This window comes from Megalops cyprinoides, chromosome 1, assembly GCF_013368585.1.
Source record: "Megalops cyprinoides isolate fMegCyp1 chromosome 1, fMegCyp1.pri, whole genome shotgun sequence".
Lineage (NCBI taxonomy): Eukaryota > Metazoa > Chordata > Actinopteri > Elopiformes > Megalopidae > Megalops > Megalops cyprinoides.
The window spans coordinates 19,533,074-19,559,616 of NC_050583.1; the positions used below are offsets into that span (position 1 = coordinate 19,533,074).

General features: G+C 45.8%; 1 protein-coding gene across 2 annotated transcripts; it reads left to right on the forward strand.

Annotated features, from left to right (window-relative positions):
• The first annotated feature begins 1,051 nt into the window (after positions 1-1,051).
• itgb4 (integrin, beta 4) lies at positions 1,052-25,642 on the forward strand. Of its 2 annotated transcripts, XM_036527118.1 has the most exons (42): positions 1,052-1,518; positions 4,891-4,976; positions 5,152-5,234; positions 5,453-5,548; positions 5,788-5,992; positions 6,532-6,628; positions 6,786-6,957; positions 7,383-7,646; positions 8,715-8,804; positions 9,064-9,186; positions 9,337-9,504; positions 9,794-9,870; positions 10,214-10,416; positions 10,526-10,629; positions 10,737-10,832; positions 10,992-11,118; positions 11,214-11,336; positions 11,425-11,531; positions 11,753-11,786; positions 12,260-12,454; positions 12,641-12,744; positions 12,845-12,903; positions 13,173-13,196; positions 13,684-13,832; positions 13,949-14,128; positions 14,468-14,616; positions 14,870-15,077; positions 15,399-15,716; positions 15,914-16,068; positions 16,288-16,468; positions 16,715-16,852; positions 17,025-17,207; positions 17,669-17,797; positions 19,695-19,877; positions 21,182-21,331; positions 22,149-22,265; positions 22,932-23,081; positions 23,497-23,685; positions 23,934-24,089; positions 24,282-24,446; positions 24,534-24,653; positions 24,799-25,642. In XM_036527118.1, exons 2-42 carry the CDS (start codon positions 4,898-4,900, stop codon positions 24,933-24,935), a joined length of 5,787 nt encoding a protein of 1,928 aa, XP_036383011.1. In that variant the 5' UTR covers positions 1,052-1,518; positions 4,891-4,897; the 3' UTR covers positions 24,936-25,642. The 2 variants fall into 2 exon arrangements, with proteins under 2 accessions (XP_036383011.1, XP_036383019.1); XM_036527126.1 differs by lacking the exon at positions 22,149-22,265.
• The last annotated feature ends 901 nt before the right edge of the window (positions 25,643-26,543 follow it).

Consider the following 26,543-nt stretch of genomic DNA (forward strand, 5'->3'; position numbering starts at 1 on the left):
GGAGCTCTTATCCTCCTGTCTCATCGCATAGGGAAAGCCAAACACCTGGTCAGTGGTTCGGAGGTTGCAGAGATAGAATAAGGGCCTTTCTGCAGGTAAATGGCATGATGGGGAATGTAGAGGCCCTGAGCTGAATGGTTATAATCTGGTACTAAAATGCAAAAGATAGGTATATTTTCAGGTTATATAGAAATGTTAATCTAGGCCTGCTCAGGCTATGGGCATTGAGTGCTTCCTTGTAGTAGTGTATCTCATCCTGGGTGCTGTTTCTTTAAAAGCAGTTCCAATTCACTGTGCAGCATGCAGCAAACGAACAAAAAGAAAATGCAAGACTCCTGAGGACAAATCAAGGCTGTAGATTGCTTTTGAGAAGCAGAGCCCTGGATCGGGCTGGAGAAAGAGCGTGTCTGGCTAAAAACAGGTCACTCTCTAGGGGGAGGGCAGCAGGGCTCCCTGGCATGACTGAGTCCCTACTGCCCAGGAATGTACTGCTTGGGACTGCCTTGTTTTCTACCCCAGTGACCCTGCAGGTCTATCTGCTGCTCAGATGTGTGTGTGTGTGTGTGTGTGTGTGTGTGTGTGTGTGTGTACACGTGCTTGCAGGCTAAAGTTTGAGAGTGTCACTCTTTGACTCCGAGCAGGATGTTTGCATGAATATGCCCGTGCGCCTCTGTGTGAGAAGGAACATGTGTGTGTGAGCATGTGAGAGCCCAGCTGCATGTGTACCTGTGAAAAGGAGAATGTACATGAGTGTGTGTGTGTGTGTGTGTGTGCGCGCGCACGCGCGCCTGAGAGAAAGGGAGAGAGAAAGAGTGTGTGTGTGTTTGTGTACTCCTGAATGCGAGCCAGTGCTTCCTTGTACGTGAGGCAAGGTACTCCCTGCCAGCGAGCAGTTTAAAGGAGCAGGACTTTAGCCTGTTGGTCTCAAGCCCGCACAGGTGAGCCACGGTTGAAGGAATGCGGGAGGGAAGGGAGGAGCACAGAGGTGTCACCCAATTTAATTTCTGACACCAGCAATGCAAAGGTAAGAGAGAGAGAGAGAAAGGAAGGGAGGGAGGTGCTATCAGCTCACCTGTGTTAAAGGAGTGCGTAAGTGCAAGTTGGAGGAGGGGTCAAATAACTGTGGGTGCACGCTAGCTGCTGTTCAGTCTGCGCTCCTCTCCTTACCTCTCTCACTTCAGCACGCCAACACACACGCATACACACACAGACACACAGTCCAGCTCAGAGGCTCAAGGGGATAAAAGTCAATATTTGATCAACAGCGGAGCAGCACAGAAAGGCAAGAAAGAAAGAAAAAAATAAGAAGTGTGTGTTTGCTTTTCTTTAGCATTGCTGTACAGAAAAATCTCACTGGGGACAAGGTGAAAGAAAGTTCATTTGAACAACACAGGTGGATATTGGATACGCCAGCCTTGAGTCTGCAGAAGTTCCAGGGGAAAAGACAAGGGATTTACTTCTTTTACCAGATTTTGGTTTGGACTTTGAGACTAGGATCGGGAAGATCGTCATTAAGAGGTTTGTGAGCTCTATAATCTCTATAAAGACCTGCAAAAATGTTCACCTTGCACATTCATCTTGTGTGTGTGTCTGTGTATAGTTTTGAGAATGGCCTGACTGGTCTACAGAAGAGGTGGAACGTGGTACTATTGCTACACTATATTGGCTAACTGGACAAAAATAATCTGAAAAGCTATGTTGTTTATGTGGTGAAATGGAAAAGTGAAAATGGGCTTTGTTCACCTGCTGTTAAACTGTGTCAGACAAGGTGTTTTCACAGCTCCATTGTACTTTTTTGTTCTGTGCCTCTCCCTCTTCCTCCTTGTTATTGTCGCTGATAGTTAGGTGAGCTGCATGAAAGCTGTGGTTAACATGCCGTTCTGGAATTCTCCTCAGGGGCTCGAGAAGAATTTTGTAACTTTGCTGGGTGTATTAAAGCCCACTGCTGCAGTACCATGCCTGTTTCACACTGCTGTTTATCCACAGATGTAACTCTGAGCAGAATAGATATGAAACTATAGATATAAGAGCAGTATAGAGCTTTGATTTTTGTGTTCTTAGGTCTGTCAATTTTAAAAGGTTTGTCATTCTGTTTTGTCATGTTAGTTTCAACTTGTCTGTTTCTGTGGTCTTCATGGATATTGCTCTAAAAACCCACAAAATGCCTTTGCAATGCAATAGTTACAATAGTTTAAAACACACACAGATGCAAATTGAGATATTTTGTGGGGCTTGACTGCCTCAGATTACTGTACTGTATGACCTTGGCATTTTTGTGTTTAAGAGGCATAATGCACTTTGTCTTGTAAGCTAGAAGAATAACATATTGTGATTGAAAACAGAGAGATGTCAGGTTTCAGAATGTATCTGTAGCAGCAGAAATCTTTAGGGAGATAGCTGGCAAAAGCTTCAACATGCAGCTCTCTGCCTTCAGTTTCTGCCAAGCCCTGGGTCGTAACTCATCCAGAGGGTGCGACTCTTGTCTGCTTTCTGAGAGAGATGGTGTACTCCTCAGCAGCACTGGCCATCCAACTATCAGGCACTGTGCTGCACCCCAAACCCTCGATATGACTGTTAACGTGTTGGAGGTTTGTATGTGGAGTTTATGGCTATAGACTGTATGGTTATTGTACAACAACAAAAACGTCAAAGAATTGCGAGCACATGAGCGCATGTGCAAAAGAATGGTACATTATCCTTAAACTTCTTAAAATGCTTAAAATGCTTTCCTTTCGCTGCGGGGAAGGGGGTGGGGTCAGGTGAAGCGGTCCAGGTGTGGTAGGGTGATCTTCGGCAACATTGTGCTCCCTCACGCCTGGGACCCCACCCTCCCACGCCTTCCTGATGACGCCCGAGGAAGAATGGCCTCGCCCGGCTCTGGAATTTTCACCTAGCAGGCACGCTATTTGCTCGCACAGAAGCGGAATCTGGAATAATGCACTTACATCCACATGAGTCACAGCCGTCGCCCCCAGGGAGGCTGGTGCGCTTCAAGGTGGAACTTCCACGCTCCTGGCTGGCTATCATCCTTCCTGCGTGTTTTTGTGTCTCTTCTTCGTTTCTCTTGGCTCTGCAGATAACAAAGAGCTCTTTGTTTTGTTTTTTTTTTTATTTCCAAGGGAGAGAAGTAGGTGCTCTTTTTTTCTTAGCACCATATGTGATTTATGTGACAGGCTAAGGTTGTGGGTACAGAAGCTCGATCAAGTTCACGATTCAGTGCAAAGTCACAGTTTTCCCATATTTTCTCAGAGGCACGCCGTTTTAAAGTCGGCTAGGTCCCTCTCACCCTCTTTAGAAATTCCTGCTGTCAAGACTGAGTGAGTGTGAGTCAAGACTGAGATGGGGATTGTGGGGGGTATTGCAGGAAAGCTCTGAGGACCTCCTCAGTACCCCAAACCCTGGTGTTCAGAGTGACAGGAGGCTGTCCTCACAGGTAGCAACCCTCAGAACTCATCCTGACCTCTGGTGAAACTTTATTCACAAACCTACTTCCCCTCTGAAGAGGAAATCAATCTGGATGTAGAACTGTAGCGGAGTTCAAGTGCTACATTCAACTGCACTACAATGTTCTTCACTTTGAGTAATGAATGAACAGTGTTACTTTTTGATAATGATGCATAGTGCATTAAGTGTTTTCTGGAATTAAGAAAATATTTTTAACAAGGGAGAAATAACATAATTTAATTGGTTGTTCAAAGTTCTCTTTAAAGTTCATTTAAAGTTCTCTTTAAAACACTTTAGGTGAGAACTCCAAAAATTAAATGAATTATCATTCGGCCAGTTAAGTGTCTGCTGGTAAAAAGCATCAATTCGCTATCCCTTTAACACCACTGCGGAGCATGTAAGATTGATTATCGTGGTGTGGCTGGGGCAAAATAGCTTTGAATGGCCGGAGCTAGAATATATGGGGGGTGAAATTGCCTTTAAACTTTTGAAGTCTGTTCCCTGTTTGCTTAACTGTGCACCTCTCTCTCTCTCTTGCTCTTAAGAAGACTGAAGCAGACAGCAGGTCTGGCTTTGGAAGGCAGGTGGATTGGGTTTCACCACTGTCTTAAAAGAAATCGTCTGCTGCTGACGTCATGTGCACTAATGCGATGCAGCTGTCCCCCTCCGCGTTTGATGTGGACATGCTCACCTTCAGCCTTGGAATCCTTATTTTGTTAGTCTTCTGTCTCTTGGTCAGTGTCATTGTGCCGTTTGCAGTGGTGGTGGTTTGACGTCTTGATTTAATTTAAGTAGAATAATCAGTTAGTTTGGATAACAATTTGTTGTAAGGTAATGGACAGCTGTAGGGTAAATATCAAATAGAAATACAGTGGTTTTCATTTATTTATTTGGGAGAAGTCTGTGTCTTGGGCAACCAACCAACAGAACAAGACACACTGATAAACATTCATTCTCTTGGATCCTGGTGACATGAAATGTGAATGATTTTTTTTTCATAAAGTATGATATCCTTTGGTAAAGGTATTTGTGACTTGGGGAACTGAACGTGGAATTAGTATATAATATCCACAGATGTTTTCTTTTTTTTCTACAAAGAAAAGCGTAGCCACTCCTTATGTGTAATGAAGTGAAAAATGGGTACAGGTGCTTGCGCACATTGATGATCCGGTTTCCACCTCCAGTTGACGAATTCCACGAGGGGGTGTTAACATGGTGTCATCTCCCCTGCATCACAGACCCCATTGCACTGAAGAAGAGCCTTCGAGATGAGGGCATCCTCATGTGGTCTGGTGATTTGAAGATATCGCCAGTGGCGTGCAGGGGTCCTCTTTAGTTTATGCACATCTCTGGTGGTGTCCCTCCTCAGAAAAGGCATCCGGTTGTGACTTGCCCCTGTGTGAAGTTAGAGACCCTGACGGTGTGCTCTGCTGTTCTGTGCTGCAGGAAGGAGATGGGGAGATGGGCTGTGCATCTCTCCTTGGGGGTGGTCCTTTTCACACTCTACTGGACCTCTAGCCATGCTGAACAAGGTAATGCCAACATTACACTACAGCCATCTGGGCTGAACTCTCACTACCCACAATTCCTGTTCTTCACGTTTGCGATAATTTGGGCTATCTTGCAAAACTGCTAATTTTTTGTAGAATGGATATAACAGGTATGCAGGCTCTCTCTGACGGTTTCTCCTCGGTCCTTTCCCTCCAGTCAATCACTGCCTGGCTGCTCAAGTCTCGACCTGCTCAGAGTGCATCCAGACTGGGAGAGGCTGCTCGTACTGCCCTGATGAGGTGAGATGGGGAGCGTGCCGGTTCTGTTTTACCTTTCCCCCGCATATCTACCAGTCCCTTGAATTGCTTATTGTTTGCAGCAAAATGAATAGAATGATAGTCTGACTCCTCTTCTGTCTGTACCATGTTTATTACATTCTCATTTCCCCTGCTCGTTAATACTTACTTTTCTGTCTGCTCTGTGTCTGTGTCTACATGTGTGCTTCATGTGAACACAGATCTTTGATTTTCCACGGTGTGACCTTTATGGCAACCTGGTTGAGCATAAGTGCAGCACTCCAGTGACCGTGAAGAGCGAGGTGATAACGAAGGAGGTGAGAGCTCTTTCAGGAATTGAGTCCAACGTGGATCAATGACCTCGAGGAATAATATTTTTAAAGCACACATTTTTAGAACACACAATGTCACCCCCCCACACACACACCTCCAGAACAACACTTCCCATTGACACTGGCTGACTCCATTTGTGTTGAGGTTCATGACATCAGGGGGCATGGTGCACACAATGGAAGCGTGCAGTGACCCTGCATGTGTCTTCTCCTGTGCTCCACAGAAGAAACAGATCAACGTCATGCTGAGGCAGTCACAAGTTGCTCCACAGCTTATGACAATGCGCCTTACCCCAGGAGAGGAGCGTGAAGTAGAGATGCAAGTCTTTGAGCCTGGCAGGGGTCCCCTTGACCTCTACATCCTCATGGACTTCTCCAATTCCATGTCAGATGATCTGGACAACCTGAAGAAGATGGGGGCACAGCTGGGTGAGTCTGGTGGATGTCTGGTAATGGTTGGAGTTGGCAGTATCGATGCATTGTGTTTGTGTGTGTATATATACAGTACCAGTCAAAAGTTTGGACACACCTACTCATAGAAGAGTTTTTCTTTATTTAATATACTGTTTTCCACGTTTTAGAATGATAGTAAAGACATCAAAACTATGAAATACCGCAAATGGAGCCATGCAGTGACCAAAAAGTGTTAAATCAAAACTATCATATTTTAGTTTCTTCAAAGTAGCCAAAAATATTTTTTAAAATTTTTTTTTTTAATGAAATTCATACATCAGCTTCACTATTTATATTTGTCTATTTTATTGAAACAAATTTCGAGCATTTAAGCATTTAAGCATAAGTCTTTAGATCAACATGTCTTTGTACATTTCCCATTATCTCCATTGTCCAAATTATTGACTGGTGCTGTAGATATATATAATACATATATGCATATATACATGAGCTTGCATTGTGCAAAACAGACAACACTGTGAGAGCCACTACCATGTGCTGTTTTTCCTTGGTAGCGGAGCTGGTGGGCAAACTGTCAGACGATTACACCATTGGTTTTGGGAAGTTTGTGGACAAAGTCTCAGAGCCACAGACCGATATGAGACCTTCAAAGTAAGGGAAATAATTTCGTGCTTTAAATACACAAGCACAGCGTGTGTCTGTGTTTGGATTTTCCTTAGGTAATTAGGCATTAATAATTAATTGTTCAGTCATTTCCAATTTTCCTGACTCTGAGGCTGTTCTCACCCCTGTCTCTGCCCTCTCCCAGACTGAAAGAGCCATGGCCAAACAGCGACCCTCCCTTTTCCTTTGAGAATGTGATTACGCTCACCAGCAACATCACCTCATTTCGTGAGAAACTGCAGAAGGAGCGCATCTCTGGTAACTTGGATGCCCCAGAGGGAGGATTTGATGCCATCTTGCAGGCTGCTGTGTGCCAGGTATTGCAACTTTCACACCCTCCCATTATTATGATTACCGACAGTGTGATGCCACTTGGTTTCCATTTATACAATTACTATTATTCTTACTGTCTGCTTCCATTACGATTCTCAAGATGAGCAAGTATGTTAGGGGAGATGTTTATCTTTTTAGCCACAAATGCTGGACAGAGGTTAATTTTTAATGTGACACAAAACAAAATTGGCTACACTGATTTTTTTGTAGCAACTGGCCAACAATGTAGCCAATTTTGTTTCCTGGTCATTGCTTTAGGTTAGTGTGCTTCTGATAGTTTACTTTCACATCTGTCATACAGGCGACATAAAGTGGTTTGCAAGAAATGCAACAGAAGAAAGCAGACTTCACAGATATTACCATGGTACTGAGCTCCATGAACAAATCTGTATCTTTCCTCTGTATGCAGAAGGAGATCGGCTGGCGACCCGACAGCACTCACCTGCTGGTCTTCTCGACGGAGTCTGCATTCCACTACGAGGCAGATGGTGCCAACGTGCTAGCTGGCATCCTGCCTCGAAATGACGAGGCATGTCACCTGGATGGAAAAGGCAAATACACGCACGACACGCTACAGGACTACCCATCTGTGCCCACTCTGGTGCGGCTGCTGGGCAAACACAACATCATTCCCATCTTCGCCATCACCAACCACTCCTACACATACTATGAGGTAAGTAACGCCATCAACCACATTGGTATAAGCTTTGGCAGGTTGGCTGGATCTCACATTATTTTTGATGCTTAAGTTCTTGGTTGATCGGAGGCCTGGGCCTTTGGACATAGCAAACATAATGCCCTTTTTTTCCTCCATCCCTGCACTCTTCTGAGGTTGCAAGTTCATCCATTCCTACCCTACATAAATTAACATCTCCCTAAAACCTCCAATCCACTGCCTTCTTTCATTTGTAATGCTTGAACAAGCCCAGCTTCAGATCTCAGCATTCTTTCCCCAGACTGTCCATACTGGGCTCTCTGCAGTCTGGATTTTGTTCTTTTCTCTAGTTATAAACAGCCAGGGAGACAGCTTGTATATTTGTAACTGTCCTGTTTCTGTCCGCTTTGTGTTCATGATCATTGCTTTAAGTCCTCTTGATCTCTCTGCTGTTCTCCATTCTCCTGCTGTAGAAATCCTGGGAATCACTCTGGAATAAATACCTGTCCTTCTCTGTATATTTTTTCTTTGGTTTGCCCTTGCTGCTTCATCTTATGTAACATTTGTAGAATTCCATCCTTTTCATGAGATGGTGTGAGTTCTACACATGTCTGTGGTCAGGCTTTGGTCATTTCGCATTGCATTGTGGATAATGTAGTGTTTTTTTGCTTTACTTCCTCTGACACTCTCTTTTCTTAAGTTAGTAGAGAATTCTGCTCAGCTTTGCACTGCTCTTTCTTACCCCTCTATTGCTCAGATCTTTTCATTGGCCCCCTGTTGTTGTTTTGATCCAGTCCAAAAGCTTTGCTCCTGCTCACCGCTGTTATTCTTCACATTTTATTCAACTTTTGTATTTTTATTTTACAGTTTTTGTTTGAGAATTTTTTTTTCTTAATGCAATTCATACTGTACACCCTATACATGAGGGTGGCTGCTAAAGGACATATTATTATATATTATATTGTTATTATTAACTATTGTTCACTGCTATTACTTCTAATACTACTATTAATGCTGATTGTGATAGTAATTATAATGATAATAATATTCCAAATTATACTGATGACACCCTCCATCTGTTTGCAGAAGTTACATCACTACTTTCCTATTGCTGATGTGGGACAACTGCAAGAGGACTCTTCTAACATCCTAACTATCCTGGAAAAAGCCTTTGAGGTAAGAGACACATTTTAATTCATTCATATACATTCATTCATTCATTTGGCAGATGCTCTTATCTAGAACGACTCACAGAAAGCATATAGTCATTAGTGCCGTTCTTGAAATTCCTTCATACATTCTGCTAACAAACCCAACAAGAACAACAGGAAAGATCAGGTATAGGGCTTATAATATGATGCTGATAGTTATCTGCCCTACTGTTTTTTTCTGTCTCCTCTGTTTCTTGACCCCCCCACCGTGTGCTGTCCTACAGAACATCCGTTCAAAGATCAGCATACGGGCTGAGGAGAGACCCAAGGCTATAGATACACAGATCTTATCTGCCAGTGGCGCAACGACTGAGTCCGGCATCTTCAAAATTACACCTGGAGAAACTGTAAGCGGCATCGTTGGTAGTCACTAATGTTAATGTTACAAATAAAAAGCTGAAAAGAGAAAAGACAAATGTCCTGTTTTTTTTTTCTTTTCAGTTCTTGCTTGTGTCTCCTCATTTTGTGTGATGTGAGCGTCTCTCTGCCCCCTTCAGGGCACATTCAAGGTTCGAGTGAAAGCGCACGAGAAAGTCGGTGAGCAGCACGTGTGCCAAATGCCTGACCAGGAGCGGGAGGGCACCATGAGGGTCAAACCCACTACCTTCAGTGCCGCCCTCAGGATTAACACTGGGGTCATCTGTGAGGTCTGCGACTGCGAGAAGGTATGGAGCGCAGGAGCAGGGTGGTGTGGAGGAAATATGAGGGGAGGCTGAAGAGGAATAAATATTTTTACAGTTTCGGAGAGTGATGGAAAGTGGGCTCTAGTGCTTAAACGTACATTGGAGCGGTGCCAGGAGATTCCACCACCCTTTTCCCACTTAAGTATTTATTCAGAGTCGGGCAGATGTTTGCTCTGGGTGATTGCACAGTGCGTGAGCTGTGTGTCTTGTGTTGCTGCTGGTGTTCTGGTGCCTGGGACCTCACTCCGGGTCTCTCTGCTATTGATTGCAGACCCCCAGCAGGAAAGCGAAGAGATGCAATGGCAACGGGGACCTGGTCTGTGGGAAGTGCCAGTGCCATGACGGCTGGTGAGGCTCGCGCTGAGACTCCGCAGGCAGACTCCATTTGAAAAGAAACCGATGGGAGAAAAGTCGAACGCCGTAGACTCTTTTAAGCAAAAAGTGTGAAAGAGTGTGGAACAGCAGTCGTAATCACAATGCTGGTCATAATGATTATATCACTTTTTTTTAACAACTAGCTGTAAAATTTCCGCTCATCATGTTATGAGCCAGCAGACGAAGGTTAAGTGCACATCCACAACGAAACCTGTAATCCTTTATGTAATTGTTAATGTGCTTTGGTGTAACATCTTCATCAGAATGCATTAGCGGTATAATGGTGGCCGCGCCCCTGACCATGCTGTGTCTGCAGGCTCGGGCCCTTCTGTAACTGCTCCTCCAGCAGCACATCGGACAGCAACAGCTGCTTGGCGCCAGGCATGACACAGCCCTGCTCAGGCCGTGGGGACTGTCTGTGTGGCAAGTGCCTCTGCTACAACCCCAAGCAGTACGAGGGCCCCTACTGCCAGTTCGACAAGACTCAGTGCCAGCGCTTCAGCGGCTTCCTGTGCAACGGTAAGGTTTACTTTTGGTGGCCGTCGCAATGGATGCTTGCGCTGCGTATGAGTGTGTGTGTGTGTCTGTTTCTGTGCGTGTTCATTGAGGTCTGAACATGTGTCTGTAGATCGCGGAAGCTGCTTCATGGGTCAGTGTGTGTGTGATGATGGCTGGGAAGGATCGGCCTGTGAGTGTCCCAAGAGCAACCAGACCTGTGTGGACAGTAGAGGGGTGAGAGCCGCCACTGTCCCAGTCTGCCAGGGAAACACTTATTATCACATTCTCTCTCATGTGGTGAGTTTAACCACGTGACTGAGAGTCTTCCGTGTCTGCCGTAGGGGATCTGCAACAATCGTGGCACATGCAAGTGTGGACGCTGTGAGTGCGAAGCCTCCCAGACGCCGCTGAGCTCAGTCTGTGAAGCCAATTTCCAGGTGAGCAAGATGGCCGTGCACAGTTGTGTGTGTGTGTGTGTGTGTTTGTTTGTCTGTGTGTGTGTGTCTGGGGAGGGACATGACTACAGCTGATGTACCAGTGAGAATATGGTATACTCCTATGTTTTCACCTGCTGTGGTCACAACTCCTTCGTCCAGGCCCAGCTGGGGATGTGTGAAGGCCTGCGCAGCTGTGTCCAGTGTTGGGCCTGGAATACGGGAGAGAAGAAGGGAAAGTGTAAGGACTGCAACTTCAACTTCGTCAAGGTGGATGAGCTCCAGAAGAGTGAGTGCAGCACAGAACACACTCGCAGAGCGTTTCAGCTAGGCTGTCCGAGAGGTGGCGGGGAGAGGTGTGATCTCGGTGTGCTGTGTTTGCAGAGGAGGACGTGATTGAAACCTGCACTTTCCGGGATGAGGACGACGACTGCACCTACCACTTCACTGTAGACTATCCCACCACCCCTGCTAAAGAGTATGACGTCCAGGTGCTCAAGAAGAAAGGTGAGTTTAGTTTGTGTGTGTGTGTGTGTGTGTGTGTGTGTGTGTCCTCTCACATTATCGTGAATGGTGTTGTCTTGCTGTGTTCCAGAATGCCCTCCTGGAGGTTTCCTGTGGCTCATCCCCCTCATCATGTTCCTCATGCTGCTGCTGGGCCTGCTGCTTCTGTGCTGCTGGAGGTACTGCGCCTGCTGCAAGGTACAGCGCCCGCGCCCACTGACCGCCCACCCAGAGCCCGCGCTCCTCTGTGTCCTCAGTAAATTCACCACCTCTGATGACTGCACACCTCTGTACTTCCGAGAACTTTGTGGGTCCTCCCACAAGGGCCTTAACTGAAATGCGTCCTCCGCGGTGTGAATATTCATGTAATGTCCGTTTATGCCTTTAACCCTCGCTCTCCCCCTCTCTGTCTCTCTCAGGCCTGCCTGGCACTGCTGCCCTGCTGTGGAAGAGGTGGGTACCTAAGATGCTTCCTGTGTCTTGGATATCACATTACATTACATTCATTTAGCAGATGCTCTTATCCAGAGCGACTCCCAGCACAATAGAACGTAAGTGTGTCCATTCAAGTTGAATGAGCAACAGTGTCCGACTAGGCTAACGACACTCCCAGACCCATGAGTGTAAGCATAATGCTATTCAAGCCCAAGTTAACTTGTGCAAACTGACTAGACAAGTGAAGCCAAGGATACTACATACATCGCTAGACCACAGAATCAGAAACTCATTGTGATATTACACATAAAATAAACAGCAAGTAATACATGTAGCAATATTCATAGAGCAATACTTCATAGCTCTGGGCATATTTTATCACTTGGTGAGATGACATGAGCCCTCCGTGTGAACGTGTCTTGACACCGTAGAGTAATGAATAATACCTGTGAAGCTGCACTGTGTTCATGACTACTTGCTTTATTTTTTAGGTCGCATGGTGGGCTTCAAGGAGGACCAGTATATGTTGCGTCAATCCCTCCTGACCTCTGACCACTTGGACACACCAATGGTGCGCACTGGACCACCCAAGAGCACCGACGTGGTGCGCTGGAAGATCACCGACAACGTGCACCGCCCACCCAACCATCCGCTGGCACAAATTATGCCAAATCCCAAAGAGATCAGTGAGTCGCCTAGTGCCTAGCGCCAGTCTATGCCGCTGAAAAGTCAAGGCCATTGAAGAAATCCATGAAGTGTTGAAGAAATTCCAAAAACTATATCTCTGTCACTTCCTGTTTCTCCCTTGTCCCCCTCTTTGCCCCAACTAACCATTTTTTCCTGTTCTCCTTCTCCTCACCTTCAATTTCCAGTCCCGCACCCAATTTCTCTACGACTTAATCGCCTGTTCTCCGAGAGCCTGTCCCGCCCTGAAGCCCGGGACACCGAAATTTTGCGTAGAGAGGTGGATGACAACGTGAGTGACACTTAACTTTGTGCTGGGAATTTGTGGAGAGAAGCTGTTTTGCTGGTTCACTAGCATGACTCATGTTGTACTGTGTTTGTCCCTATCACAGCTCAATGAAGTTTACAAGCAGATCCCTGGCGCACAGAAGGTTCAGAAGACGAAATTCAGGTGAGCCAGATGGATTTGTACAGATGGACCACCTGTGCAGATGTATTTTATGAAGTGATAAATCAGTCTTGTATGCAAGTGGTAAACTTGCAAGTGGTAAACCCACATAATATGTGTATGAATATGTTGTAAGGTTTCAAGTGGATTACTATTAGGTTTTATTATATTTTTGTATATTGTTCTATGTATGTGTAACAATAAAATAAATATTTTAAATATTATTATATTTTGTTCTATGTTTGACGTTTTGAATGCTTTTCTTGTTTTAGGATCCAACCCAATGCTGGTAAAAGGTAATAAAAATTATACAATTATATTATTATATATATATCATATACTGTTATATTATAAATGTATATTATGATACATTTAATAACATTGAACTGCCAGAAATAGACAGAAAAATTAAATGAAATTCTTCAATGTTTTCACTCAAAACTCAGAGTATTAGACTAGTTGAGCTTCAAACTTCAGGCGAAATGTTCCAGTTTTGCTAAAATCAGATGAGCAGAAAAAACTCCCTCAAGTGTCCCTCAGATAAAGCAAAAATGATTTGTGTAGTCTGCGCACTTTATTTCTAAGCAGTTGGAAATAAGTGATGTTCTGTATGACATTTTTGGACAAATTTCATGAAGTGTTTAATGGGCCTTAAAATATCATGAAATAGGCCCACTTAAAAAAAGGTTACAACAAACAGGCAAAAGAATAATGATATAAATAATAAGACTATGGCTCATACCTAGCCGTGAGCCTTATCTGCCTCTTTATTCTTTCCCACAGGCAGAACCACACCATTGTGGACACAGTTCTGTCTGCACCCCGCTCTACCTACCCTGACATTGTCAAACTGACAGAGAAGCAGGTCCAAGCCGCCAACTTCGGAGACCTGAAAGTTGTACCTGGCTACTACACTGTGGCCAATGACAGAGGTCAGACCCCGACCACGCCTATGCACGCTTGCACATACGTACACACACTTCTGTATCTGACAGCAAAGACCTCATTTCAATATGTTTTCCTTTCCCTCCTGACCCTGGCCTTGTAGAAGCGACAGGAGCAGTGGAGATGCAGGAGGGTGTTGAGATGGTGGATGTGCGTGTGCCGCTCTTCATCAAGGACGAAGACGATGATGAGAAGCAGCTGCGGGTGGAGGCCCTGGATGTTCCTCTTGGCATCGCTGAGATTGGCCGGCGCTTTGTCAACATCACAGTAATCAAGGAGCATGGTGAGAGCCAATCACACCTGCCACCCCTGAACTCCCATCCCTGAGCCCTGAGATTGGCCCACACCAAATATACTTCTGTTTACCACACATTCATTCATTCAGCATAGTTGCACCTAGGATTATTTATTACACTGATGAAAAATGGCCACAGTGAAAGACATTACAGCTCTGATTTGGATTTCCCATGAAGTTTCATAGACTAGCAGTATGAAACACTCCTCAAGTATTCTGGCCCACAGTGGGTGGTGCCACCCGATGCCCTTTGCTGCCCCCTAGTGCCTAGCATTGTGTTAGCACTGCTGGAAGTGAGTCTGATGTACTGTGCTCCCTCCTTCACAGCAAAGAGCGTCCTGACTTTCCTGCAGCCCTCGTACACTTACAGCCGGCAGGACGGCGTGGCTAATATCCCTATCAGCCGTGAGATCATCGAAGATGGGCGCACACAGGTCACCTACAGCACCCGTGACCTCACTGCCAAGGACAAGAAGGTGACATGCCCACGACACCTGTTTGTTTGTCTTTGCTCTCAAGGCATTGCTTTCATGCAGGCAGTCATGAAGCTGAAGTTCCATTCCAGTTGTACAGATATGATGTTGAGAAGAATAGGCATATTTTTAAATATATTTGACGTTTGCCAACAGTTGTCTCCTCTCCTTCTCCCTCTCTCCCTCTGCCTCACCTGCTTGATCCTGCTTCCTTCTCCATCCTGCTTCCTTCTCTGTCCCATACTTTCGTTCACAGGATTATGTCTCAGTGGAAGGAGACCTGACCTATCAGCCGGGAGAGACCCAGAAGATGGTGCCCGTGAAGCTGCTGGAGCTAGGCGAGGCCGACGCCCTTCTGGATGATAAGCAGGTCAAGCAGTTCGTCATGGACCTGAGCAATCCACGACAGGGTGCCAAGCTGGGCAGATATCCCCGCACCACCGTCACCATCACCGACCAGCCAGGTGAGCGGAGGGATGTCCGCCTCTCTAATAACAGACCGTGAATGTGCTCTGATTAGTGTCTCTGTCCCCTCTTTATGAAAACCAAAACCGATTATTTCCTGGAACAGGCTCAAGGTATTAAAGATTAATTAATTACAACTTAAATGGAAATGCAAACACAAACCAGATCAAGGGGATTCAAGGGAACTGGCAGTTTGTTTCTTTAGAAGAATGTGAAACTGACTGAGAGTAGACAGTGACAGTGACAGCACTGCAGTGAGCTGCAAGGATTAAGTCCAGTGTGCTCAAGGCACTTAACCTCTCCGCTCCTGTTGAGTGCAGAGCCCAGTGTGATGATGTTCAAGAAGAGCACCCAAAACTACACGACTTACGACCCAAGCTACTCCATCCCTGTGGTGAGGACCCGCAACCAGGAGGGCCCGGCCACCGTGCACTGGCGTACCCGAAAGGCCTCACGCTTCGACCTGTCGGGCGCCCTCAAGTTCGGTCCGGGTGAGACGGAGAAAAACGTGGTGATAGACCCGCTGGCGTACGCTGGCCCCGTCAAACCTGAAACCTTCCAGCTGGAGCTGTTTGACCCCAGTAGCAACGCTGTCGTCGGGGAGAGGAAGACCACCCTTGTCAATGTCACAGACCGTGGTGAGTAGTACAGGTCCCCACGATAGCAACAGTCTATGAACACTGGCATACGCAAGAACACATTCACACACACACACACACACACACAATTTTGACAATTAGTGACCTTTGCATGATTGAAGAAAGCACCAAGAACATTCTGATGTGAAAAACTCCACTCCCTGAAAAGAAGGCCTTGTCTGGCTCATCTTCCACAGGCGACAATGCAATGCAGACCATGGGGTTTGTCAGCCAGGTAGCCCAGTCACCTGGAGGACGGATGTTTCCCCCAGGAAACATCAAAGCCACCGCCACTGGGCCTAAAAACATTCGTCTCAATTGGACTCCGGCTACCAACGCCCTTGGCTACAAGGTAAGAGAGACATGTGCAGACTCACAATAATGTCCAGGGTATATACAATGCATTTTTTAGATCACTTCACTCTTCCACTCTTCGTCATCTTCCTTTGTCTGCTCTCACTCTCTTTATTGCATATTGTTGGAAAGTGTAAAGGTTATTTTACCCCTCCCTAATTTTCTGTTTTGTATTAGTCTGTCAAGCCTGGTTAAATGTTCATCTCTTTGTTCTCAGGTAAAATACTGGATTCAGGGAGACCCAGAGGCTGATGCTCAGGTGATTGACTGCAAGACACCACAGGCAGAGCTGACCAACCTGTACCCCTACTGCGACTATGAGATGCGTGTCTGTTCCTACAATGCAATGGGAGACGGACATTACAGTGACGTGGTGTACTGTCAGACACTGGAGGATGGTACGTCTGGTCTTTCTGCTATGCTGCTGTGAATTGAGGCAGTAACCAGTACAAAAACAAGCATTGTGGTGCTTTAAAGATCTAAACTCAACACACGTATGTACGTTGGATGCACTTCTCTGGTCAAGCAAAGCCTGAGTGCAATGATAAAGGCCCTTTTGATTTTGGATATCCTCTCTGTGGGAACAAACAAGAGTTTCCAAAAGGTTTAGTCATTTTCACCTTTTACCCATTTGCCTCCCTCAGTTCCCAGTGAGCCTGGTCGCCTGGCCTTTAATGTCATCAGCCCAACTGTCACTCAGCTGAGCTGGGCGGAGCCAGCTGAGACCAATGGCATCATCACTGCCTACGAAGTCAACTACACACCCATCGATGAGGACGGCAGTAAGATGCTTTTGGCTTTCTCTCTCCTTCCCCTTATAGATATGAACAGAATTAGCTGGATGATCTCAGAAGGAGCAGAGATCATCTGTAATGTGATAATTATGATAATTATGTCTCAGCCTGTTGCTTTGTGCAGCTCCTGACACCTTGTCTGAATCCTTGTCAACCGCAGAGCACACGGGTCCCACGAAGAAGGTGAAGATTGACAACCCTAAGAAGCGCATGCTGTTAATTGAGAACCTGCAGGCCTCGCAGACCTATATCTACAATGTCCGTGCTTGCAACAGTGTTGGCTGGGGACCCTTCAGAGATGCCACCATCAACCTGGCCACGCAGCCTAACAGGCCCATGTCCAGTAAGTCCAGAGAGCAGAGAAAGAGGAAGACAGCAGAGGCAGAAGAATGTTAAACGATACAGAAGGCTGACTTTAAGTTGAGAAAAGAGATAAATGAGAGCACAACAGAAGAACAGAACAGGAGAGCACAGGGAACTGAGCAGAAAGAGAGAGTAGAGTGGGGCTACAATTGGCATATATCTGACAGTAGCTGAACTGGACAGATTAGCTTTAAAAACCTAAATCAAGTAAAGTTAAAAGAATTTCAGAATTTAATCCGTCACTTGCTTACATGTGTTTTGCGCTCTGCTTGTACCTTGTAATGCATCTGAAGTCAACTTGGATAAGGACAGTTGCAAAATTTCCATAAGATTATTAGTCCATGTAATAAGGTGCAATTGCATTCTTCTGCATTCTGCACCAAACATTTTTTCTGATGGCCGGTAATAACCGCTCTCTTTGTGCATTTTACCTCTGATCAGTTCCCATCATTCCCGACATCCCCATTGTGGATGCGGATGCGGGTGAGGGCTACGACAGCTACCTGATGTACAGCAGTGAGGTCTTACGTTCCCCAGGTGGCAGCAAGAGGCCCAGCATGTCTGATGAAGGTTGGTATAGAGGCACTGCCACGTAGCACAGTCTCCTGACATGCACCCTGTATCCTATGCCCTATATATTTTACCATACACTGTAGCACATTTCAAAAGCCTTTACTAAGCTTTTAATCAGAATGCACTTTGTTGCACATATTAGTCCCCATTTACCCTCTTTCCCCTTGCACACTAAAATGTACTCATATACATGCTGTAAAACATCAGTACATCCCACTAGCTACACATGTATTGGGAATGTATTTTTTTTTCTTGCATAAGAAACACCACCCTCCCTCCCGATCTGCATCAGCAACTCTGATTCAGTACAGCCTTCTTCTGGACCGCTACATAGCTTCCTCCACTTACCTCAGACTGTCATTTTGAGCTCTATGGATTTATTTATTTTAATTTTTTTATTGAATTATTTTACAGAGAAGATGTTTGCCAATGAATTCATTTTTGTATTTTTTTGTGGTATGGTGTGCGCAGCACATTACTGTGTATTGCATCACTCCCTGATCTGTGAGATCTGGTGAACAGGAAGAGATGAGCGAGACTCACAGCAGCTTTGAGACCGGGACTGCACCAGCAGACTTCAGCAGTCATTATCTGCTGCAGCAGAATCACAGGGGGAAAAATGATTAAGAGGACACAGAACACTGTCATGAATGAAAACATTCGCACACATTCACCCACGGCAGTCTCCAAGCTGCAAGGCTTGTGTTTATTGTCTGTCTGGATTCAGTGATTGAAATGGTGTCTCTCTTCCTCCTTCATGATTCCAGTGCTCGTTCTCACTTTTTGTTGTTCGCGTCTTGATACTGGAGTGACAACCTCAGCTGTAAAGGGACTTCCAACAGTTGAGGGAAGCCTGAATGTGGCAGTTTTTGCCAGGTGTTTTGGTTCATTCTCTTAAATAAGACACCGCAAGGGCCGAGAGACAGCAACTTCAGAATACGGCTTTGTGAAAATGCATTGCTGAATTCAGGCTCATTGTACACTCACACCCCCATGGTTTCTTCTGGTTTTGAGGTGTCTATACCCCCTATGTTGTAGTGTATATGAAGAACCTCACTCACCATTCAGGCCTTGCCAGCCTCCTCCTCTCCACTCCCACTCCCCCCGGCCATCCTCCCCTGCCCAGCTTAGCTTAAAAGCCAATTACCCTGCCAGCAGACCGATCAACCCCCCCCACCATGCTTGCTTGCTTTCCCCCGAAAAAGGCTTGCGCTGGAAGTATGTTAAGCTGGTTGGTGACGACCTGGACCTTCGCAAGGTGTCCTGGAGGCTGCCTGCCGATATCATCCCCCACCGACTCAGCACTGATACAGAGGCCAGCGATGAGCCACCCCGTCCTTGCCGTGCCCAGACCCCGCTTCAAGGTGAAGACCAACCTGGTAGACGCATGCCAGCTGCTGCCAGCCCCTGCCAGTCCCTGCCAGCCCTTCATTGCCGCTGCGGTGCCCCCCTTCTCTGCCCCTAGCCCCTTCTGTTCAGACTTAGCCTGCCTGACTGAAATGCCCGTTGGTCGCGCTTTCGCCCTCTCCTGCCTGATTCGCCAGGTCAGAGAGGGGGGATCTTGCTGGCATCAACTGCTCCGCCCAGTTGATGATGGGAGGAGTCAGCATAGGTGGCTATGCCTCTCCTCTCTTCCCCTCGCTGGAGCGGAAATGGGAAGGAGGAGGCTTCTAGTTCTTAGCGCTGCTGCCCCCCCCACGAGTACAAAGGCTTAGTGTTGCTGTAGCGTTGGTGGTGTGTCCGTGCAGAGGAGGTTGTGTGGCCTTGGTCTGTTGTGGTAGTGTGTTTTTTTGTGCTTTGGTCTTCCTGTCACCGTCCTGCTGGTGTGAAGCTGCACTGTCTCAGCTTTCACTCACCATCGGTGGGTTTGTCTTTATTTTCTTGTGTTTGGCAGATCAGTTCAATGGCAAGTGGGACCAGAGTTTCTTGTACCCGGGAGGGACAGGTTCACTGACGCGCAACATGACAACTTCATCCTCCAGCCACACCCAGATCTCGTCACAGCTTAGCCCCAGCTACCGTGGGGCAGGGGGCACCATGAACATAGAAACCACAACCACCTATCTGTCAGGTCAAGGTAAGTTAGTATGAAGTGATTTTCACTTTTATCTTAGGGAAAATTCAGGTTCCTCAGCACCTTGGTTTGGTTTGTCAATGAGACCATTCAATTAAACCTCCTGCCTCAGCAAATAAACACTTTATGTAACCAAGTAACAGATTCTCAACACTTAATTTTTGCAATGTTTCTGTCATGCCCTGTCTTTATATCCTAGCCCGTTGTTCTTTGAGTATATCAGAGTGTAGATTTGCTCACTGTATGTTGCTACATGATACACCTCCTGCCAACACTGCCTGCTGTTCTCACAGGCTGCTTTCAGAAATATCCAGGGTTTAGGTGTAAAATCCCAATGGTGTGATTACTGTTATACTCAGGTGTAAATGGTAGTTCATGGGTGCTGGAGCACGTAATACAGAGAAACAGAAGATTGCTGGTTTAGTCTTGTACTGTGGGAGCTAGCCTACTAGATATCAGGCTGCTGTTAACTGGCTGAGATGTAATCCTTTAATTGATCTTTTTATAGCTACTTTGAGCAAGTTCACAGCCAGAGCCCTGTCGGAGGGTTAGAGAAACTCACAGTTGCACCAGTCACCAATTCTCTTTATGTGTAGCGGCAATTATTTATAAAAACTAACTTATTTTTAAAAGCTAAAAAGGCTGATGCAGAGAGTGGATATATCTGCCACTGTATGACACTGCTCTGAACATCATAAAAAGCAACCCATACGGTATTGCAGACTGTGTATCTTGAAATCCCAGCTCCATTAGTTACCCAGCACTTAATTTATACACTTGTGGGCCACTGGTGAAAATTGAAGTGTTTCTAATGTTCTGCCAAAGGAAGAAGTAGTTATCTATGCGTTTATACTCTGATTTTACTCATAGATTGCAGCAGTAGTAGGTCTTGTCTGTGGTGCTCACTTGATTTACTTGACTTACACATTAGAGACCAACTTGCTTTTGTGAGTGCAGGCTAATAGGGCCCACCCACTTGGAACAAATTTAAAGATCAGCACTGATAGTAGGAGTTCTGGAGGGGTAAACCTCTGTTCTAGAATATTTTGTAGAACAGTTTGTTACAGGTAGTTGGGACACAGTTAATTCCATTCCAGGCTTTGGAGCCCTGCTGAATTACTCGTGACTCAGTTCAACTCAACTGAGTTATCAACTCCCGCCTTTATCAGGGCAGCAGCGACTGAAGTAGAATCGGTCGGTCTCCCACAGCTAATGCTGCGGTACCTGTCCTGGCTTCACCAATACTCACCTCTGTTCTCCCCCACCCTGTACCCCCCCCCCCCTTCTCCACATCCCACCCCACACAGGGAACTCACTGTCACGTAGACAGGGAGCGACAACTAGGACAGAGGAAGTGGTCCTGAGGAAGCGTTCTGAGAGGGGTTACTATGACAGCGATGGCGTGAGGGATTCTATTGTCATGGTGGACATGCCCGGCGGGTTCACAGACAGTCTAGGTATCTATAGTCTCTGGGTATTCTTTTTTGTTTTTCTCTTTCCTCCACAAAGAGCCTGAAAGTCTTGATAGGGTAAATAACTACATCATACTCATATCTTCTGGGCCTTTCACCATTCATTGAGTTTGAATTGCATTCGGCCCACCCCATATACTGTAAGTTCCTGCATGTACCTGTAGTTTGAGGCAGAGAAACCCCTTGACACTTACTGGCTCAGTTTTTTATGTAATGAAATTAATTTAAAGAAAAGTTGGATGTGTCCATTACCTGTACTTTGGTGATCCAGTTTATTTCTAAAATGGGAAGCAATTATTTTTCCTTCTCTTCTTCTGCTGCTGTCTGCAGCCAGATAAACAAAATTACTCACCTCATGAATCAATATTTTCCCATAAATAAGGAGCTGCAGGAACAAAGTGTAATTTCAGAATAAGAGCTAGTTATCTCCCTGTGTGTCAGCACATCTATGGAAAAAAGAAAAGCTTTTCCCTTTCTGCGCATGGGGGTGATGGAGGGGCCTCTTGGATGAGGGGCTCTTTGGTGTTTGAATCTGCGCGTGCTTGCCCATAGCTCCTGCAAGACCTCTGCACTCACTGTCCCCATCCCCCTCTCTTTATTCCATTCATATCCCCCTCTTTGTATACACTACCCCAACTTCAACTCCCGCCCCTCACTTTTCATAAATTATTCCTCTTTTCCCACCTCATCTACACACCCTCTTCCTATACTTCCTTTACTCACCCACCCAACTCCCTCCTTTCTTTCCTGTCCCCCTCCTTTGCCCTCACCTGTCTCGCTCCCTTGCTCCCTGCTATCTCAGGTGGGTCGGGCTACAGCAAGACGCTGGTGAACTACAGCGTGGGTCACAGCTCCAGGGCACGCACGCAGTCGGAAGACGTCAACGACGCCCTGCAGAACCTGGACAGGGTGCTCCAGGGTGAGTGGACACACAGCCCATTACAGCCCTCACCCTCCAGGCTAGCCCAGGGCGCACCTGTCCGAAGCATGAGCTGTGTGGAGGCACACAGAGGGATTGGACTAACACAATCCTTATGAACTGAATTTTAAAATTCAAAATCGATGGAATTTCGCATGTGCTGGGATGAAAATCTACTGATGTTGGTATACGGCATGTGGTCATGGTTTTGGACAGGTGAAAAGTGGAAAAAATTGCTGTAATTAAAGAAATGAGAGTGGGTGAAATAATCATTTTAGTTGTTTGTGTTCCTTAAATTTAGATCTACATTTGATCCTTGTTTTGTAATTTTTTCCGCTCATAATATTTAATTGTAGTTTGTTCATACAGAGTGTGAGGGTCTCTAATGGGCTATGTGTCGCTGTGCTGCTGTGTTTTTGTGCGCCTTCAAGTGTGTTTGAATATGTGTGTGTGTGTTTGTGCATGTTTGGCTTTCTTATTCTTTCAAAATATTCCATGTATGTTTTTTCCTTTGGGGTTTTGTGTTAATGTGTGTCAGCTTGCACTACCAGTCTCAGTGCGTGAACTGCAGGTTTCCCAGTACATCTGTGAGTGTGGGTAGATTCTCACCTCAGCGTATCAGTTCTCCCTCACTCACTTTCAATCTGCCTGTGCCCTGATGCCCAGACTCCAGGCTGAATCCGGGAGTCCCGGACACACCCACTCGGCTGGTGTTCTCTGCGCTGGGGCCTACCGCCCTGAAGGTGAGCTGGCAGGAGCCTCACTGTGAGAGGGACGTCCTGGGCTACTGTGTTCTTTACCAGCTGCTCAATGGAGGTCAGTGCTGTGGGGTCAAAGGGGAAACGCAGAGTGTTAGTCTCTCTGTCTGTCTTACCATTCCTTTGTTCATGTTTAGACTTTAATAGCTCAAAAGCTCTTCAGAAGCTCCTTGCAGTTTGTGTTGAAGAAGATTATTTAAAGGAACACTTTGCTGTGAACTTTGTCATATTACTTCTTACTTGTAAAGTGGTGTGGATATGTTATGTTATGTCAAAGATTAATGTGTCTACCCTGAGCTGCCATCTATACAATATTGCACACGTGTTGGAGACTCCAGTGTTTTTTTCAGTGAGTTAAATGTGCCTATTAACATACCATACATTCTGCTTTGCAGTCTAAAATAATGTGGAAAAACATCACAGCAAATAATGCTTGTGACCTTAAGCAACCCTAAAACATTTTTCTCCCTTAGGTGAGGTGAAACGTATTGATGTGCCCAGCCCATCGGAGAACTCAGTGGTGGTGAAGGACCTCCTGCCCAACCACTCCTACATCTTCAAGGTCAAAGCACAGAGCCAGGAGGGCTGGGGCCCCGAAAGAGAGGGCGTCATCACAATCGAGTCCGCCGTGGACCCCAAGAGCCCCCTCAGCCCTGTCCCAGGTGATCCCCACACCCCTTTCCTCTCTCTCACACTTTCCGCTCCTCTTGGTCACCTCTCCCTCTCTCCCTTCTGAAACCTTTTTCGGTGTTTCCTTGTTTTAATCTGGAAATTCCTGCTTTTGTCTTACCATTATTCCATCCCATCGTCCTACTTCTGTCCTCACACAGTTTGCCAGGCTCCTCCCATTATGAATAAGCTGCCTTTAGTGAATCCACCTCAGTAACACGGCTCTCTCTCCCTCACCCAGGCTCCCCATTCACCCTCAGCACCCCCAGTGCCCCCGGCCCCCTGGTCTTCACTGCGCTCAGCCCTGATGCCCTGCAGCTGAGCTGGGACAAACCTCGCAAGCCCAACGGGGACATCCTAGGCTATGTGGTCTCCTGCGAGCAGCTGCATGGGGGAGGTGAGGACTTGGCAGGGTGCCACCCATTTAGACAATACCTGTACATTGAATGTGACTGGTGTGTGAGTCTTTTAAATTTCCCATGCAGCACTGAATTTTGATTAGTCTCAGAATGCTCAAATCTACATTGCATGTCAATTATGTTTCATACATCAGTTCCTGGCTGACAGTCTGTCACCTGTCTGTTTGCAGGTGACGTTCGCTCCTTCCAGGTCAGCGGGGACAACGCAGAAACCAGTCTGACAGTGTCAGATCTGACTGAAAATGTACCCTACAAGTTCAAGGTCCAGGCCAGGACCACACAGGGCTTTGGCCCAGAGAGAGAGGGAATCATCACGATTGAGTCCCAGGATGGAGGTATCCTCACTACATAGCCTTCTGTACTGTATGCTCAGTGCAATTCCACAGTTTTGACACATTTGCTTCTGGCTGTGCACCCTCCAGGCAACATGTCCCAGTACAACAGCCAGTCAATGACGAGGAGAGAGGTGTTCCAACTGCCTGGGGAAGTCAGCACTCTAACCAATGTCTCCCACACCACATTCAACGACCCATTTTTCTCAGGTACGGTGATCACCGCTATTAACTCTCCATGTCCGACACATGCTCTCGGTGCTTGTTGTCTATGGATGTATATAGCGCCATTTTGGAATTAGCCTGGTCATTGCTACACGCCCAGACGTGTTCACGCTCTTGGCTCCCCCCACAGATGGGATGATGATGACCACACAGCACACGGAGACCAGGGGCACAGTGACCCGACACATCACCAAAGAGGTGGTGAGCAGGGGCGTGGTGTCCGGGACCAGCATGACCAAGAGGGTGGAGAAGTTCTACGAGGCTTGAGGACCTGACGCCCCTTCAGAGTGAAGAGAAAGTCTTCAAGCCCCTCAAGCAGCAGATCATTCCCAACTCTCTTTCTTTACAAGAAATGAGGAGGGTGGGAAGGGAGAGGGTTCTAGAGTGGCCCCTCAATCCTCACCTTTCTTCTACGCATCTGTTACACCCACAGAGGGAACTTTGGCATTTGCCCCTGCTGCAAGATTTCCCTTTTCAAGTCTTTACTTATTTCTGTCTTATTTAACGGGAAAAAAAAGCTTGCATGAGTTATATTGCTCTCAGAAAGAACTTCCTTTTAAGTTAATGTTTGCCCCAGGATTTGTGTTGGGCTGTTACTGTGTCCCTTACTGAGGCTCTTAGATTAGCCTGGCCAGTTTATGAGACCGATCACACGGACTTTGCCCTTGTGAGATTAGCTGTGTGTCTATGCCCTGCAGGGAGCAGGCAGACACAGGCAGAGAGCTCACAGGCTGGAGGGACCGCAGACCGCAACACCGGACAGCAGCTCTTCACAGAATTATTACCTTTCCGACATCACAGTGATGAATGTTTTCTCAAGCTGCACTGCGGTCTTTGCAATGCGATGCAGCAAGGAAAGTTGTCTTAAAAATATATTTGAATCCCTCTAAAGCCATCTGAAAAATAGAAGTCCCTTTTATTTAATTCAAGCCTAAGATACCTGTACTAAAAAAGATCCATTCCTGATCCTGATACCAAATAACTGTAATTTTTTTCATACAAAGACAAAAACTGAATGTTTCTGTTTAGGATGGAATATTTCAGTTCACATTTGTATAGAAACTTGCAACATAGAACATTTCAGAAATGTCTCTATATTTCCTAAATCAAAAGTTTCACCTAAAGCATTTGATGGCTTTTAATGTTTTTGTATATAAAGCATTACATTTTAAATGATGTTAAGCAAAGCTTGGGTGCAAAGTATCCATGTCAGATACTGTATGTATTTACTTTGAGCAACCATTTTACATTGTTTTACTATGTCAGTGTTCTCATGGGATGCCTCAGTAGATTAGTTTTTTAAATAAGTATTTTGTACTAACAAATGCAGCCTTAAGCCACTTACCTGTGCCATAGTGCTGATCCACAGGACTAAGGTCCACACATTCACACTCTTAACCTGCATGACAGTTATCACTTCTTTGGCAACAACAAAAATATGTATAGATAAGATTGTATTTTCATTATTACATATATTATACATGTAGCTACATTACTCTTTGGTACCCTGCTATAAAATTGGTCACCATTAAATATTCAGAGCACCCATTTTAGAATTCCTTTTAATAAATGTCTTAATTTATGGTTAAGTTATGAGTAGCCTGCATTTAACGATCCAAATCAGTTGTGTTCAGCAGTATACCAACATTTCACAGGTAAACCAAAAACTGATGGACAAACCATTTGCTTTATTTTTATTTTTCAATAAAAATACACTTTTATAATTTATGGTGTACACCTACATGTCTACAGGTTCTCTAATGTCTTCTAGTTTGGTTTTCATCAAGCATGTCAATATATATTGCACTTACTTGTAATAAAAATGGCAATATGCTTTTAACAAGGATTTTGATTCCCTGAGATCATTCTATCTAG